The 17,255-nt window shown below is 43.2% G+C and overlaps 1 protein-coding gene across 6 annotated transcripts in view; it reads right to left on the bottom strand.

Annotated features, from left to right (window-relative positions):
* LOC144687594 (paxillin-like) overlaps window positions 1-17,255 on the bottom strand; it is a 177,687-nt gene that overhangs the window by 34,253 nt on the left and 126,179 nt on the right. For all 6 annotated transcript variants that reach the window (XM_078553924.1, XM_078553923.1, XM_078553922.1 and 3 more), the window contains exons 2-3: window positions 8,594-8,820; window positions 2,457-2,507 (exon numbers count right to left, since the gene is read on the bottom strand). In XM_078553924.1, coding sequence (XP_078410050.1) covers window positions 2,457-2,507; window positions 8,594-8,820 — 278 coding nt within the window. The remainder of the gene's footprint in view (window positions 1-2,456; window positions 2,508-8,593; window positions 8,821-17,255) is intronic.

Genomic DNA, 17,255 nt, shown 5'->3' on the forward strand with positions numbered 1-17,255 from the left:
CAGCTATGCCTGTCTCTTTATGGGGTATGTGGAACATTCCTTGTTCCAGTCCTACTCCGGCCCCATCCCACAACTCTTTCTCCGGTACATCGATGATTACTTCGGTGCTGCTTCATGCTCTCGTCGAGACCTGGAAAAATTTATTAATTTTGCTTCCAATCTCCACCCCTCCATCATCTTCACATGGTCCATCTCTGACACTTCTCTTCCCTTCCTTGACCTCTCTGTCTCAATTTCTGATGATAGACTGTCCACCAATATCCATTACAAGCCTACCGACTCCCACAGCTACCTCGACTACAGCTCCTCACACCCCGCTTCCTGTAAAGACTCCATCCCATTCTCTCAGTTCCTTCGCCTCCGTCGCATCTGTTCTGATGACGCTACCTTCAAAAACAGCTCCTCTGACATGTCCTCCTTCTTCCTTAACCGAGGTTTTCCATCCACAGTCGTTGACAGGACCCTCAACCGTGTCCGGCCCATATCCCGCGCATCCTCCCTCACGCCTTCTCCTCCTTCCCAGAAACATGATAGGGTCCCCCTTGTCCTCACTTATCACCCCACCAGCCTCCGCATTCAAAGGATCATCCTCCGCCATTTCCGCCAACTCCAGCATGATGCCACCACCAAACACATCTTCCCTTCACCCCCCTTGACGGCATTCCGTAGGGATCGTTCCCTCCGGGACACCCTGGTCCACTCCTCCATCACCCCCTACTCCTCAACCCCCACTTATGGCACCTCCCCATGCCCACGCAGAAGATGCAACACCTGCCCCTTCACTTCCTCTCTCCTCACCGTCCAAGGGCCCAAACACTCCTTTCAAGTGAAGTAGCATTTCACTTGCATTTCCCCTAACTTAGTCTACTGCATTCGTTGCTCCCAATGCGGTCTCCTCTACATTGGAGAGACCAAACGCAAACTGGGCGACCGTTTTGCGGAACACCTGCGGTCTGTCCGCAAGAAAGACCCAAACCTCCCTGTCGCTTGCTATTTTAACACTCCACCCTGTTCTCTTGCCAACATGTCTGTCCTTGGCTTGCTGCATTGTTCCAGTGAAGCCCAACGCAAACTGGAGGAACAGCACCTCATCTTCCGACTAGGCACTTTACAGCCCTCTGGGCTGAATATTGAATTCAACAACTTTAGATCTTAAACTCCCCCTCCCCCCATCCCCACCCCGTTTCTTTCCCCCCCCCACCCGCTTTTTTTCAATAATTTATATAGATTCTTCTTTCCCCACCTATTTCCATTATTTTTAAATCTAAAACTAAAACCTTTAGTCTTTCCACCCCACCCCCACTAGAGCTGTACTTTGAATATCCTGTTTTCCATTCTTAATTAGCACTTTTCTCAGACAAAGACCACCACCTTCAACACCTCTTTGACCCTTTTGTCTGTGACATCTTTTGATTATCTGCTCACACCACACCCTCAATGTGTCTCTTCCCCCACCCACCTTAAACCAATTTATATTTCTCCCTTGTTGAAACTATGCTGCAGTTCTGCCAAAGGGCCATGAAGGCTCGAAACGTTAACTGATTTCTTCTCCGCCGATGCTGCCAGACTTGCTGAGTTTTTCCAGGTAATTCTGTTTTTGTTTTGTTTTGGATTTCCAGCATCCGCAGTAGCTTTTAGCTTTTTGTTTTTATCTGTTATGTGGCACTTTATCAAACACCTTTAGGATGTGTATGCACACCACATCAACCACATTACCCTAATCAGCCCACTCTGTTATGTAAATCTTTTCTGAACTGCCTCCAATGCAAGTTTCTCCCTCCTTAAAGAATTTGACCAAAACTGCACACAATAATCTGGATCTGGTCTCACGATACCCTGTACAGTTGTAGCAAGACTTCCCCACTTTTATACTCCATCCCCCTTACAATAAAGGCCAGCTTTCCATTTGCCTTCTTAATTACTTGTTGCACCTGCATTCAAACTGCTTGTGATTCAAGTACAAGGACACCCAGATTCCTCTTTACTGCAGCATTCTGTAGTTTCTCTCCATTTAAATAAAGTCTGTTTTTCTATTATTTCTGCCAGAGTGGATAATCTCACATTTTTCTGCCAGGGTGGATAATCTCACATTTTCCCACATTATACTTCATCTGCCAAATTTTTTGCCCACTCCCTTAACCTATCCATATTCTATTGCAGTACCATTGCCTCCTCCTCACAACTTGCCTTCCTATCTATTTCATATCGCCCAGCAAATCTGCTACAATTATAGCTGGTCCTTTCATCCAAGTCATTAACATTGATCATAAATAGTTGAGGGGACTCTGCGATGGGGAGAAGAAGTGGGAAGAGAGGCTGGAGGGAAAGGAGAGGGAGAGGTGAAGGTAGTTGCCAAGATCTTGAGATATCATATTAGAAGCAAAAGACCAAAATAATCAATAACTTTCAGACATCTCATCATCTGTAACCTGGCTACATGACCATTCAGGCTGTACCTTGGGAGAGTTGGCCACTCCAGTAGAAGGGGAGATCTCCTCTTGGTAACCCTGCAAAACCAGAAGAAAGCACATCACCTATATGCATCAGACATGGTATCATAAAAATTAAAGCATAAGAGGAAGCTATGCTGACTACATCTCTGCTGCAGTTAATTCTTCAACAGCACATAGCTACCATTCCCAGTTCTATGCATCCTTGTTTATTACCCATTTCAATTGATAAAACATACCACATTCTAAAAATTACAAGTAAAAGGGAAAAACTACAAGTGCTAGGATTCTGAAACAAAAACAGAAACTGGTGCAAATATGCAGTAGGTTTGCCAACATATGTAAGAGGGAATAAGTTGCTCAGTTCCGGCAAAGAGTTGCAATAAAAATGCTTTCTCCTTACACATGGTGACAGACTTGTTGCATATAAGTCAGGGTTTCTTGTTTTTGCTCCGTGTTCCAATAAGCTATGGAGAGAAAAAGGCTTCTAAATTGCTTCTTTGTTCCTGTGGCATAACTGAGTTTTCCGTCTTACTGATTTACCAACTGGGGAAACAATCTTTCACTATTTTCCCTCTCAAAACCTTTTATGGTGTTAAAAACCTCTGATCAATCCCCCTTAATCTTCTCTGCTCTAGAGCAGAAATCCCAATTTTTCAAGTCTTTTTTCAAATTATTCATTTCCAGTATCATTCAAGCAAATCTTTGCAATGTTTTTATGGCTGTAATATCCATGCTCTAATGGAATCTACCCAAAGTCTTGCATAAACTTAACATCACATCCTTCCCTTTGTATTCAATTTCCCAGAGTATAAGACATAGAATCCCACTTGAATTTTATGGCGTTTTCCACCTGCTCTTGATCCTTTAAAGATCAACATACCTCTATCCTGAGATCTCAGTGTTCCTCCATTGTGTTTAAAGCCTTATCTTTACAGTCGATTCCCTTTACTGCTCTTTTTCTTAAAATGTATCATTTCAGATTTCTCTGTATTGAATTATTTCAGTCATTTATTGGTCAACTAAACTGACTACATTTATCTGCATCTTTCTCATGGATTGCTATGTTCCCTAATTTGGTCAACTTCAATATAATATCCCTTGTGCCTATGTGCAAATCACTTGGCATAAATGAAAGACAGAAGGGTAGCACAGCTCAGAGTCAAAAGGCATATCATGACCTAAATCCCACCAATTCGAAAGCTATCTATGTATTCCCACTCTTGGCTTTCTACTCCCAAACCATCTCTCCACCATGAGGCCACACTCCTTTTAATGTCATTTGTCTTACCTGTAAGCATGCTAGGGCTAAATTATTGTTGCTATCAATCATAATGCAAGCTGTGTTTACACTCCTCCTTGATACCTATCAATTCAATGTAGGGAATAAACCTGGTGATCATTCATTCAGTTCAATTTAGGCAAAGTTTATTTACATCTCTTACCATCTTAGATACAGCGCATATGGATCCTATATAAGCCCATGTACCTTTCAGGATGACATGTGGGCGCTCATGATGACAGACAGAAGGTAAGAAATAACTGATTGAGGGGGTAGAAAACAAAGTAAAAGAGAAATTGGGAGGGAAGAGAAACAGGTATTACGGCAATAGAAATCATGAGATATTTATATATAGTGAAGCTGAACTTTACAAGATGGTTATGTTTTAAAATGTCTTCTTTACCTTAAAGTGAAACAGAACATTCTGAAAAGGTCAGGTGGGGGGTGAGGTAAAAATAAACACCCCCGCTTGGAGACTGACCCATGTTATCTAGTTGCCATGGGGGAGAAACTCAAACAGGCACCTACTGAAATCAAGTTACAGTTTTAACACATTTACACAGTACCCCCCCAGAGGGCAAATTGATTTTTTGGGACACCAAGAGACACAAATAAGATACTGCTGTATGAAAAAAGCAAAATAGCTACTGCTGTGCAGAAGGGGGTGGGGGTGGGTTCGTGGGAATCATTAGACTTTTAATCCATACCACTACGCCACCACGGGGAATGGTGGCGTAGTGGTATGGATTAAAAGTCTAATGATTCCCACGAAACCATTGCCGACTGTCGTAAAAACCCATCTGGCTCACTGATGTCCTTTAGGGAAGTAAATCTGCCATCCTTACCTGGTCTGGCTGACATGGGACTCCAGACCCACAGCAATGTGTTTGACTCTTAAATGCCCTCTGAAATGGCCGAACAAACCAATCAGTTGTATCAAACCACTACAAAGTCTAAAAGGAATGAAACTGGATGGACAACCAGGCTTCGATCTCGGCACCAAAAGCGACAACAGCAAAATCAGCCCCGTCGGCCCTGCAAAGTCCTCCTTACTAACATCTGGCAGCTTGTGCCGAAATTGGGAGAGCTGTCTCACAGACTAGTCAAGCAACAGCCTGACATAGTTATACTCATGGAATCATACCTTACAGATAATGTTCCAGACACCGCCATCACCATCCCTGGGTATGTCCTGTCCCACCAACATGACAGGCCCAGCAGAGGTGCAGGCACAGTGGTATACAGTCAGGAGGGAGTTGCCCTGGGGGTCCTCAATATCGATTTCAGACCCCATGAAGTCTCATGGGGTCAGGTCAAACATGGGCTAGGGAACCTCCTGCTGATTACCATGTACTGTTCCCCCTTCAGCTGATGAATCAGCACTCCTGTTGAACACCACTTGGGGGAAGCACTGAGGGAGGCAAGGATGCAGAATATACTCTGGGTGGGGGACATCAGCAAGAGTGGTTTGGTAGCGCCACTACTGACTGAGCTGGCCAAGTCCTAAAGGACATAGCTGCTAAACTCTGCGGCAGGTGGTGAGGGAACCAACAAGAGGGAAAAACATACTTGACCTCATCCTCACAAAGCTGCCTGCTGTAGATGCATCTGGCCATGACAATATCGGTAGGAGTTTCCACCGCACAGTCCTCTTGGAGAAGTAGTCCTGCCTTCACATTGAGGATAACTTCCACTGTGTTGAGTGGCACTACCACCGTACTAAATGGGATAGATTTCGGACAGGTCACACAACTCAAGACTGGGCAACCATGAGGCGCTGTGGGCCATCAGCAGCAGCAGAATTGTACTCGGCCACAATCCGTAACCTCATGGCCTGGTATATCCTCCACTCTACCATTACCACCAAGCCAGGGGATCGACCCTGCTTCAACGAAGCATGCCAAGAGGGCATGCCAGTGCAGCACCAGGCATACCTAAAAATGAGGTGTCAACCTGGTGAAGTTACAACACAGGACTACTTGCATGCCAAATAACCTAAGCAGCAAGCAACAGATAGAGCTACGCAATTCCACAACCAAGGGATCAGACCTAAGCTCTGCAATCCTGCCACATTCAGTCGTGAATGCTGGTGGACAATTAAACAAATCACTGGAGGAGGAGGCTCCACAAATATCCCCATCCTCCATGATGGGGAAGCCCAGCATATCAGTGCAAAAGGCAAGACTGAAGCATTCGCAACAATCTTCAGCCAGAAGTGCCAAGTGGGTGATCCATCTCGGTCTCCTCCGGAGGTCCCCAGCATCACAGATGCCAGTCTTCAGCCAATTCAATTCACTCCATGTGATATCAAGAAACAGCTGAAGGCACTGGATACTGCAAAGGCTTTGGGCCCTGACATATTCTGGCAACAGTACTGAAGACTTGTGTTCCAGGACTTGCCACAACACTAGCCAAGCTGTTCCAGCACAACTACAACACTGCTATCTACTTGGCTATGTGGAAAACTGCCCAGGTATGTCCTGTACACAAAAAACAGGACAAATCCAACCCGGTCAATTACCACCCATTCAGTCTACTCTCGATCATCAGTGACGTGATGGAAGAGGTCATCAATAGTGCTATCAAGCAGCACTTGCTTAGCAATAACTTGCTCACTAACGCTCAGTTTGGGTTCCAGAAAGGTCACTCAGCTCCTGACCTTATTACTGTCTTGGTTCAAACACAGAAAAAGGAGCTGAACTCCCGAGGTGAGGTGAAAGTGACTGCCCTTGACATCAAGGCAGCATTTGACCAAGTGTGGCATCAAAGAGCTCAAGCAAAACTGGAGTCAATGAGAATCAGGGGGAAAACTCTCCGCTGGTTGGAGTCATACCTAGCCCAAAGGAAGGTGGTTGTGGTTGTTTGAGGTCAATCATCTCAGCTCCGGGACATCACTGCAGGAATTCCTCAGGGTACTGCCCTAGGCCCAACCATCTTCAGCTGCTTCATCAATGACTTTCCTTTCATCATAAGGTCAGGAGTGGGGATGTCCACTGATGATCGCAGAATGTTCAGCACCATTCGGAGGTCCTCAGATACTGAAGCAGTCCATGTCCAAATGCAGCAAGAACTGGACAATATCCAAGCTTGGGCTGACAAGTGGCAAGTAACATTCGCTCCACACAAGTGCCAGGCAATGACCATCTCCAAGGAGAGAATATCTAACCATCACCCCTTGACATTCAATGGCAATACCATGCAGAATCCCCACTATCATCATCCTGGGGCTTACCATTGACCAGAAACCGAACTGGGCTAGCCATATCAATACTGTGACTACAAGAGCAGGTCAGAGACTAGGAATCCTGTGGCGAGTAACTCGCCTCCTGACTCCCCTAAGCCTGTCCACCATCTACAATGCACAAGTCAGCAGTGTGACGGAATATTCCCCCACTTGCCTGGATGTGTGCAGCTCCAACAACACTCAAGAAGCTTGACACCATCCGGGACAAAGCAGGCTGCTTGATCAGCACCCCATCCACAAACATTCACTCCATCCACCACCAACGAACAGTGTCAGCAGTGTGTACCATCCGCAACATGCACTGCAGGAACTCACCAAGCCTCCTTAGATAGCACCTTCCAAACCCACAACTGCTACTATCTAGAAGGGCAAGGGCAGCAGATACACCAGCAACTGCAAATTCCCTTCCAAGCCAGTCAACACCCTGACTTGGAAATATATCACTGTTATTTCACTGTCGCTGGGTCAAAATCCTAGAACTCCTTCCCTAACAGCACTGTGGATGGGCCTACAACACATGGACTGCAGCGGTTCAAGAACGCAGCTCACAACCACCTTCTCAAGGGCAATTAAGGATGGGCTATAAATGCTGGCCTAGCCAGCGATGCCCTCATTCCATGAATGCACAATAAGAAAAACAACCAAGCAGGATGCCTGTGGGAGTTTGTTTGAAAGACAGGGGTCAGAATAGATGAGACTTTTGGAGATTTAAGCAACAAGGAGTCACCGAGTTGGGCCTTGCTGGCGAAAACTGGATCAGGAGCGCTCAGGATAAGTGGGATTCGAAGGGCACTGGAAATTTCAACTTAGCGTGGTAGAGATAGGTGAGCCTTCTGGAAAGCTGGGAGTTGCTTTGAACTTGTTCCTGTAATGCTACACATTTATCAGAAGTGTGGACACAGTGAAAGGGGTTCAGACTAGAACTCCAGTCACACTCCAAACACTTGTTCTACGCCAGTCACATGGTTCAAGTTATACTCCCAGTGCACACTATGAATCACACTTCCCCATGTTTGTCATTGTCAACCTCATGCCACCACTCTGCACCCAAATTCAAATCATTGAAACAGAGAACATTCACATTTCGTCTGCACATAGAATGTCATTGACACGTTTAGCCCCCAGCTGACGCACATGAAACAGTATTCTTTCTCACCTTATCAAAGAAATGGAATCCTTTCAGACGATACAAAACAGCAGCATGTACAAAAGATGGTTTTACCCATTTTTCAGAAAGCAATTATGAAATGGCTGGTGTTGGAGCTTAGTTATTACTGGCAGGGATTAAAGGCACATTGTTCTTCCCTGGACACTGGCAGTGGCATTAAACTGAAACAACCCATTATGCTTACTGAAAGATTGAAGTTATACTCAGTGCCTTGATGAGAGAGACCTACTTAACCCAGGATGATCCAAGTCTGTGATAGATATTGCTACCCTCATGTGCTCATTCTATTGATACTCTAAAGGAGGAGTTAAACTCAAGGAATTGAATAGAATGTTCAAATTCAAGATGAAGAATTCAGGTAAAAGCGCCACGAGTGGTGGGAAATGGGGATCAAAAAAAAACAATAACTACCAAGTGGAAACATGGGTCAATGATTGGTTTACACCTACCTGTTGCTGTTGATATCTTGGAACAGGAGACTGCCACTGTTCGACTGTGTCAATGATTACTCCATTCAGAGCATCAGCAGAGGGAGGAGGTGGCACTGGTGGGGGCACGGATACTTCCTGGCATATATGGCTTCCTGTTGGGTAGGAGTATGGAGTCTCCTCCGGGATGAAAATGGGCCTTTTTGAAATATGTGAAGTTGTCGACTCTAGGTCGGCCAACAAGGCATCTGGAAGAAAAAGGAGGGGTAGCAATTATTTTAAAGATAGATTACAGCTACAACAAACATTCACCAGACAATGATTTTACATTGCAGTTTCAAGAAAAGCAGCCTTTCAGCCCACCATGCTTATGTCAGCTTTCTGAAAGAACTCTCCGCTTAGTTCCATTTTTCACACAAAATTTTTAAAGGGAAGTATTTGAAAAAACATTATGCATTCTCTTTCCACCACTGACTCTGTTAGGGTATTCTGTTAGGGTTGCATGAAACATCCCCCTTTTCTACTGACTTGATAACCAGTGGAAATAAAATTGTTCCCGATATATTAAAACCTCTCAAAATTTAAACATCTCAACCATTTTCCTCTTAACCCTTATTTCCTATTGGAAAGAACCCCATTTTCCCTACTCTCCTCTCTTAAGTAAAGATTCCCATTGCTGGTATCGTTTTAGTGAATCCCACCTTAATGCTCACTAAAGCCTTGATATCCTTTCTAAAGTAAAGCACTCAAAACTGCAAACTATATTTTTCAGCATCCACAGTTTTTTGCTTTTTACTATATTCTACTGTTTTGTTTTTGTCCTTTATCTCCTTATTACTAAATCTTAGGATCTCAGCTAAATCAACCTATTCTCAAACTTTTAAAAACTGGTATCTCTGAATCCCTAAATCTCTCTGCTCCCCAAATCCTTTTACAGTTTCACCTATTAAATGTTCTTATTTAATGAGGTTTAACAAATAAGATTTGCACAAAATGTTTGTTTGAGTTTTGGTGGCAGCTTGGCTCCGAAGGTGTGGTAATAAATCTCTGAGATCGTACCCTAGGATCTTCTTTATTCACCAGACCAGACATGCAGCAGCTGAGTTTAAGGTTTCTTTGGGAGCACACGAGAAATAAAACCCACCCCAAAATCACTGCAGGTCACAGCAGGCTGGCAACTTTATCTGTTATTTGCTTCATCCCTAACACAGGGATCCAGAGAGAAACCCCAATTGAGTGTTATTGCAGAAACTTCAAAATCCCAATAGGCAAATCTATCCATAAAGTGCAGTAGCACATCAATGAACACATCACTGTTAATACTATGCTGCCCAGATATATGTCATAATCCCACCAGGTATAGCTTCTTTGAGTTTTTTACTGTTGTTTATCAGTGCACCCTTCCAAGTGATTCTGCTACTCAAGGAACATTTCAACAGGAGTAGGCCATTTAGCCCTCAAGCTTGTTCTGTCATTCAATGAGATCATGGTTGATCTGCGGCCTGACTCCCTATTCTTGCCTTTGCTCCATATCCCTTTAATACCTTTGGTTCTAAAAATCTCAATCTGAGTTTCAAAATTAACATTATATTAATGTCAATTGCCATTTCCAGGAGAGAGTTCCAAACTTCTATCATCTTTTATGTGAAGTGTTTCCTAGCTTCAATCCTGAAATCCCCCATTAAAACCCTTTAAGTTGAATTTGCATCTGCAATTCATTCAATTTGCTCCTTATGCTCTGTTTGCACAAAGGATGTTTCTTTGGGCCACACCCCCTAACCTGTCCTTCTGCCTTAATGCTTTGCTCATTTTAAAAAAAATGTATCTCCTAGTTTAATCAGTTTATCTATATCGCCTAAAGCACAATTTCTGACTGTTACTCTACTTTCTTCCCTTTCATTTATTTTTGAACTATTTTGAATACTACCTTTTTCACTTGAACCCTCCCCCTGATTTACCAGTTGGAAGCCCTTCTAATTACTCTTTTCTGCTAGGACCCTGATCGCACCCCATTCAAGTGTAGCCCATTCCAATGAAAAGTTCCATCTAGAAATTATGACTCGAGGCTTTGTTCTTCGATTTAGCTCTAGTTCCTGATACTTTCCAAACAGGATGCCCTCCCCTTCCCCCTGTTCTAAGGTGCTATAGTCTGTATTCTGGTTGTCCTTCCAACAGTTTTTATCCTTAACTTCACGAGTAGGAAGTAGATTGTACCAGTTGAATAGGATCTGTGGATCCTCTTTCTATACTTTAATCAGGGTTCCCCTTACTATGTACATTATTGATCATATCAATCCCATTCTAAACCTATACTTTTCTGGGAAGTGTGACTGAAGTCTGGGGCAAACTATTCAGGCAATGCTCCACCTCCCTTATTTAATGGAGTGTCTCCAACCTGCACTTCAGCTCAATGATTCTGAGCCAGAGAGATTTGAGATGGAGCCACCTACTGCAGATATGTTAACACTGTATAGTCTCACTGTCCACAAGTTCCTACATACTGGAATCCAGATACACAACTGTGTTGCCATATCTTAGTCTATATTATTTATACCTAATTTTTCACTCATTCTGAAATGTTTTTCTTTTTCTCTATATTAACTTGCACTAAGCACAAAAAACACTGGACAAGAATTTTAAATACTTTCTGCCTCAAGCTTACACGAACTACAAGTTGCATTGGAAGCAAAAAGCAGTATCGCCTTCTCCCTCTACACCGAATTCCCAATTGCGCTAAATGTTCAACTTTTGCAGTTTATTTGCAATCATTCTGCAACAACCACTCTGTGCACCAAAAGCACTGAAAGCATATATGAATCACTCAACGATTGCTGCCAACTCAAATCATCCCAACATATCTGGAGTTTGCCCTGCAGCTGCCATGCAAACACATGCAAGCGAACTCTTGACACATCCCAAAAACGCTTCGTCCAGATAACAAAGTGTAAGTAACAAGAGATAGGAAAAAGTAAGCAAGGAGGGATAATTCAACAAGCCTTTCCATCAACACTGAAAGAAAATAATATTTATTGATAGCCTAAGATAGTGGTCAGTGTTTGACCATTTCAGCTGGTTGAGCTCCTGGGATCTTCCATTTATTTCAATGCTACAGTAACTTGCATTGCCTTTGTTAGAACATCCATGAAGGATCAGCTACAAATCCCTCTCTAGGTAACCAGCAATTCATGTTTCCATGGCAACCAGTCTAGTTTCATTACTAATGCCTTAATGCTGAGGGGAAAATGCTGAATTTAATATAACAGAGTAATAATTTTAAAACTTGAGTTCAGCCGATACAGCTGAGCAAACTGTTTACAGGGATAAAGGGCAAGTAGGGACAAGCAATAAATGCTGGCCTAGCCAGTGATGTCCACTTCCCATGAACAAATAAGTGTACAAAAAAGGCTATAGCCAGTCACACAGTATTTTAATCAGATACTACCTATTTTGGGCTAATATCTCATCTCTGCCAGTTTCCATTCTCAAACACTGAGCTTGCACTTTTCTTTAGTGTTACTACTGTATAATTACACTACACTCCATCATAGGAATGAATGAGAGTAGACTGACAGAGTGGTATTGTGCCAGATTGGATTTGTTCTGTTTTTGCGGCAGCCTGAGGCTGTGAAAGGTGCTATACAAATGCAAGTTTTTCTTTTTAATTTTAGCAATAATCCAACCCACATCTGGGTCCAACCAAATCGACCTCAGCAATCTTTTCTGGTCCTGTGCATTTATTTCTACCCATCTACCTGTGGAGGGAGCTACTGCAAATAATGAAGGTTAAAAACTCCATACTATTGGTGTAAGTTCAACTATACAAATGAAATGTCCTCAAATTTGCTCCAGGTGGCCTTACATCAAGAGGTCCAACGCAAGTCAGCAATCAATGTAAGGAGGTATTGCAAATTTGGGATTAATGTCAAAATCAAAATTCCAGATGCATTTGGGGAAATTTTAATCATTTTGTTCCAGAGTTAAAGTTTGTCCTGATTATCACTAAACACCCCTGCCTTGTATTGTATCCTAATTTAAATTAGAGTTATGTGGCACTGAACATAACAAAAGCATCTGAAACTCAATCTTGTATTATCCATTTATTTGGCCCAAAGCTAAGTTTCCTCAGTTTATAATCATAGAGGTCTACAGCATAGAAAAAAGTCCTTCGGCCCATTGAGTCTGCACTGGTCAAACAAGTACCTAACTATTCTAATCCCATTTTCCAGCACTAGGCCCATAGCCTTGTATGCCATGGCATCACAAGTGCACATCCAAATACTTCTTAAATGTTATGAGGGTATCTGCCTCTACCACCCTTTCAGGCAGTGAGTTCCAGATTCCCACCACCCTCTGCGTGAAAAAATTCTTCCTCACATCCCCTCTAAACCTCCTGCCCCTTACCTTAAATCTATGCCCCTTGGTTATTGATCCCTCCACCAAGGGGAAAAGTTCCTTCCTCTCTACCCTATTTATGCCCCTCATAATTTTATACACCTCAATCATGTCCCCCCCCTCAATCTCCTCTGCTCCAGGGAAAATAACCCCAGTCTATTCAATCTCTCCTCATAACTAAAACTCTCCCGCTTAGGCAACATCCTGGTAAATCTTCTCTGCAGTCTCTCTAGTGCAATCACATCCTTCCTACAATGCGGATTCCAGAACTGCACGTAATACTCTAGCTGTGGCCTAACCAGCATTTTATACAGTTCCTGCATAACCTCCCTACTCTTATATTCTATGTCTCGGCTAATAAAGGCAAGTATCCCATATGCCTTCTTAACCACCTTATCTACCTGTCCCGCTACCTTAAGGGACTGGTGGACATGCACACCAAGGTCCCTCTGATCTTCGGTACTTCCCAGGGTCCTACCATTCATCGTGTATCCCCCTGCCTTGTTTGTCCTGCCCAAGTGCATCACCTCACACTTATCCGAATTAAATTCCATTTGCCACTGATCAGCCCATCTGACCAGCCCATCAATATCCTCCTGTAATCTGAGGCTATCCTCCTCACTATTTACCACCTCACCAATTTTCGTGTCATTCGCGAACTTACTGATGAATCTTCCTACATTCAAGTCTTAATCGTTTATATATGCCACAAACAGCAAGGGACCCAACACTGATCCCTGTGGAGCCCCAGTGGACACAGGCATCCAATCACAAAAATACCCCTTCCTGCCACTCAGCCAATTCTGGATCCAATTTGCCGTGGATCCCAGGGGCTCTTACCTTCGTTATCAGTCTCCCATGCGGGACATTATCAAAAGCCTTGCTGAAGTCCAAGTAGACTACGTCAAATGCATTGCCCTCATCTACACACCTGGTCACCTCTTCAAAAAATTCAATCAAATTGGTCAGACATGACCTTCCCTTAACAAAACTATGCTGACTGTCCTTGATTAATCCCTGCCTCTCCAAGTGTAGATTAATTCTGTCCCTCAGAATTGTTTCCAATAGTTTCCCCACCACCGAGGTTAGACTGACTGGCCTGTAGTTCCCTGGTTTATCCCTTCCTCCCTTCTTGAATAACGGTACCACATTGGCTGTCCTCCGGTCCTCTGTAAAATGTCATCTTAGTAGCTCTCTCACCTTAAGTCAGAAGGTTGTGGTTTCTAACCACTGCAGCACATAAATTGGGCTGACATTGAAATGCAGTAGAGGGAGCTGCAACATTAAATCAAGATCGCAACTGTCTGTACTACGATTTAAGCAAATCTTAAAGATCCAATGACATTATTTGAAGACAAGCATGATGTCATCTAGTATTCATGCTATCCAACTTTCCTCCCTAAACCAATTCAGATCATGCTGTGTGTAAAGAAGCTGCTGCATTTGCCTGCATTGTCAACAGTCAATAAAAACCAAAGAACTACACTGCGCTAGATTTCATAAGGAGGGGAGGGCGGATTGCTCATCCCCCCAAGAAGGAATGTCTGCCCCACAGCGATAACATGCTTCCAGTGGGCTAAAAAGGCTCAGGGGCAGGCTTCTGCCCATCAGTGGACAGGAAGTCCAACCCTCGAGGGCTACTGGCCAATCCCAACAGCGCCAGAGTTCAGTAGTGGGTGCTGCTGGGACTGCAAGGAGGTCCCGGGAAGAAGATCATGGTGACTAGGCTTTTAGGGCAGGGAGAGATCGGAGAGCCTCGGGAGGAGGCCAGGTTTTGAAGGGTAGCTAAGATCAAGAACAAAGACCGGGGGGGATGACTTCTTGCGGGGAGTGCCCCCGATGTGCACAAGGTGGGGGAGGCGCTCATCAATTCGGGGGTGAGATGATGAGCGTATCCCCCTCCCACCCCTTCCTGCCTTTTCAAAGAAGTTGTTTCAAAAATGGCCTTTGCATTCTGGCCTGCCTGCCACTGGCGAGCTTTTTATGGCAATGGAGACAGGTTGAGGCCCTTAATCGCCACTTAATTGCCTCAATAGGGCTAAGAGCAGGCAGCTTATTGGGCATCTTACCCAATGTATTATGCAGAACAGGTGGGTAGGAAGGTGGTGGGCTGGGCATCCAACACATTTTATGTGCCCCCTGCCAAAAATATGGCTGGCGGGGGGAGCTGAAATATCCAGCCTATTGTGTGTGAAGGTTTTGAGATGTTTAAGAGATGCACAGAGTGTAGGAAGGCCAATGATATTTCTTATTTTCAGTGAAGTAGTCCAGCTTGTGCAGATTGATGACTGTCCTTCAGCAATATCTGGGAGTGCATATCAAACTGGCTTGTGAGGATTTTTATCATAATGTCACAATCAATCAATCTTCAGCTTGGGTATAGCAACCGTAAAATGCAGAACCTGTCCTTTTGAATAACTACTGGAATCAGGTGAAACCTTAATAGTTCAAGGTCTTCAGTGTGATTCTTTGCAAATAAAGAAGCTGAGCATGCTGTCTATTTGTTCTGAGAACCTTCTTCTACAACCTTAACTGTCGTACTTTACACATTTGTATAACAAATTGGTTTTTCTACTTTTCTTATCTGAGGATATTTTTAGGTTGTGAAAGGTTTGAGTCCCTGTCCATGATTCTGATTCATATTGACAGATGTATGTTAAAAAGAACAGAAGCCTCAGTCCCTCTCCACTGGATTTGAAATACTTATCGTCCAGTCATTTTATATGGGCAGAATTAAAGGTTACCTCTGCAGATCTGAAAAGCTGGAAACCAGCAAACATCTATATTGCCCTCACACAACATCTGCTGCAAACCAGCAAACATCTGTGTTGCCCTGTCAGCTCAACTAACAGAAGTTAATTTATTTCACACTCTTTTGCCTCTGCAAATCATTGCCTTACCTGCTTTCACAAATTTCTTCTAGCCTTCAGACTTCATCACGTAATACCCTTGATGCCTCAGATTTGCTTTTTCTTTAGCTATGCAGCCATACACCAAATTGTCAATTTTAAGATTTTTCATTATATTATACCAACTCAGGGACTAATTATCTGGAATGGGTCCCCATTTATTCTCTACTTTCCTCCTTGCTTTATCTGGGACATAGTCACTGACACTGGGGCACAATAACAATTTTCTCGTTGGAGATGTGAATGCAGCAGCTTCAGCCTTTTCAGTTCTTTATCTTCACTGAATTTTCTCTGAGAAGAATAAGTTCAATTTTGTCAGCTGATATTTTTAACAGAGTTTTAAAACTGCTTTTATACTTGTGCTAGTTTAATTTGGATTGTTGGAGATTGCTGTCCATGAGTCAACCCCTAAGTTTACACCACTAAATCTGGCTCATTTATCCTGTTGCTGGAACCATAGACCAAGTTTTTTTTTAGTTGTACATTTCAAACAGAGTGGTAAACACCTAGATTTAGTGGTGCAAACTCCAGAAGCTGTTGACAGGTATCATCCTCCAAGACTCCAAACTAAAACAGACTCATCTCAATGCTACTTAAGTTTCCGAATCATTTCCATGCATCTCAAAATAGGGCACATTGTAATTCAAACACGGCCTTACCAATGGGCTGTGCAGAGTTAAAATACACTCCGTACACAATGGTATGCTACCTTACAATAACCCACATTAAATCTCATTTTCCTTTCCAGGCTGCATCCATTTAATTTGTCTAGATATTTTATATTATCAATTTCCTTTACATTACATAGCTGTGCATTATCAGCAGATTTTGTATTACTACCAGAAGTACTCTCCTCCATGTTAATGCACGATATGATACAAGATCTCTAATCGACTGCTGGAGAACTCGGCTAGTCATTCCTCCCTCTCCCTCCCAACAACAGAGTTGACTCATTTCTTTTCTCTGCTGCCAAGCCAATATTTCAGCTAGCTAGTTAATTGCCCTTTCATTGTAAGAACCTTTATTTTCTTTAAAACTTGGATTTGCAAGACTTCCAAATGCATGACTATCCACTGAGCAGCATAATCCACTAGTTTATGTGACCAGGCAAATATTGATTCCTCAAGCAACATCACTAAAGCAGGTTATTTGGTCATGTACCTCATTCTTGTTTGTTGGACTTTCTTGTGCACAAACTGACAACTGTATTAACCTACATTATAACAGTGATGACACTTCAAAACACTTGATTGGCTGTAAAGTGCTTCAGGGTTTCCTGAGGCCATGAAAGGGACTGTATAATTACAAATTCCTTCATTCCTAATTGCCTCAAAGAAATTGCAATAGGCTCATGGGCTATGGCCCATTTTTTGTAAAGAGAA

Source organism: Cetorhinus maximus, chromosome 12 (genome assembly GCF_964194155.1).
Source record: "Cetorhinus maximus chromosome 12, sCetMax3.hap1.1, whole genome shotgun sequence".
In the NCBI taxonomy this organism is placed as follows: Eukaryota; Metazoa; Chordata; class Chondrichthyes; order Lamniformes; family Cetorhinidae; genus Cetorhinus; species Cetorhinus maximus.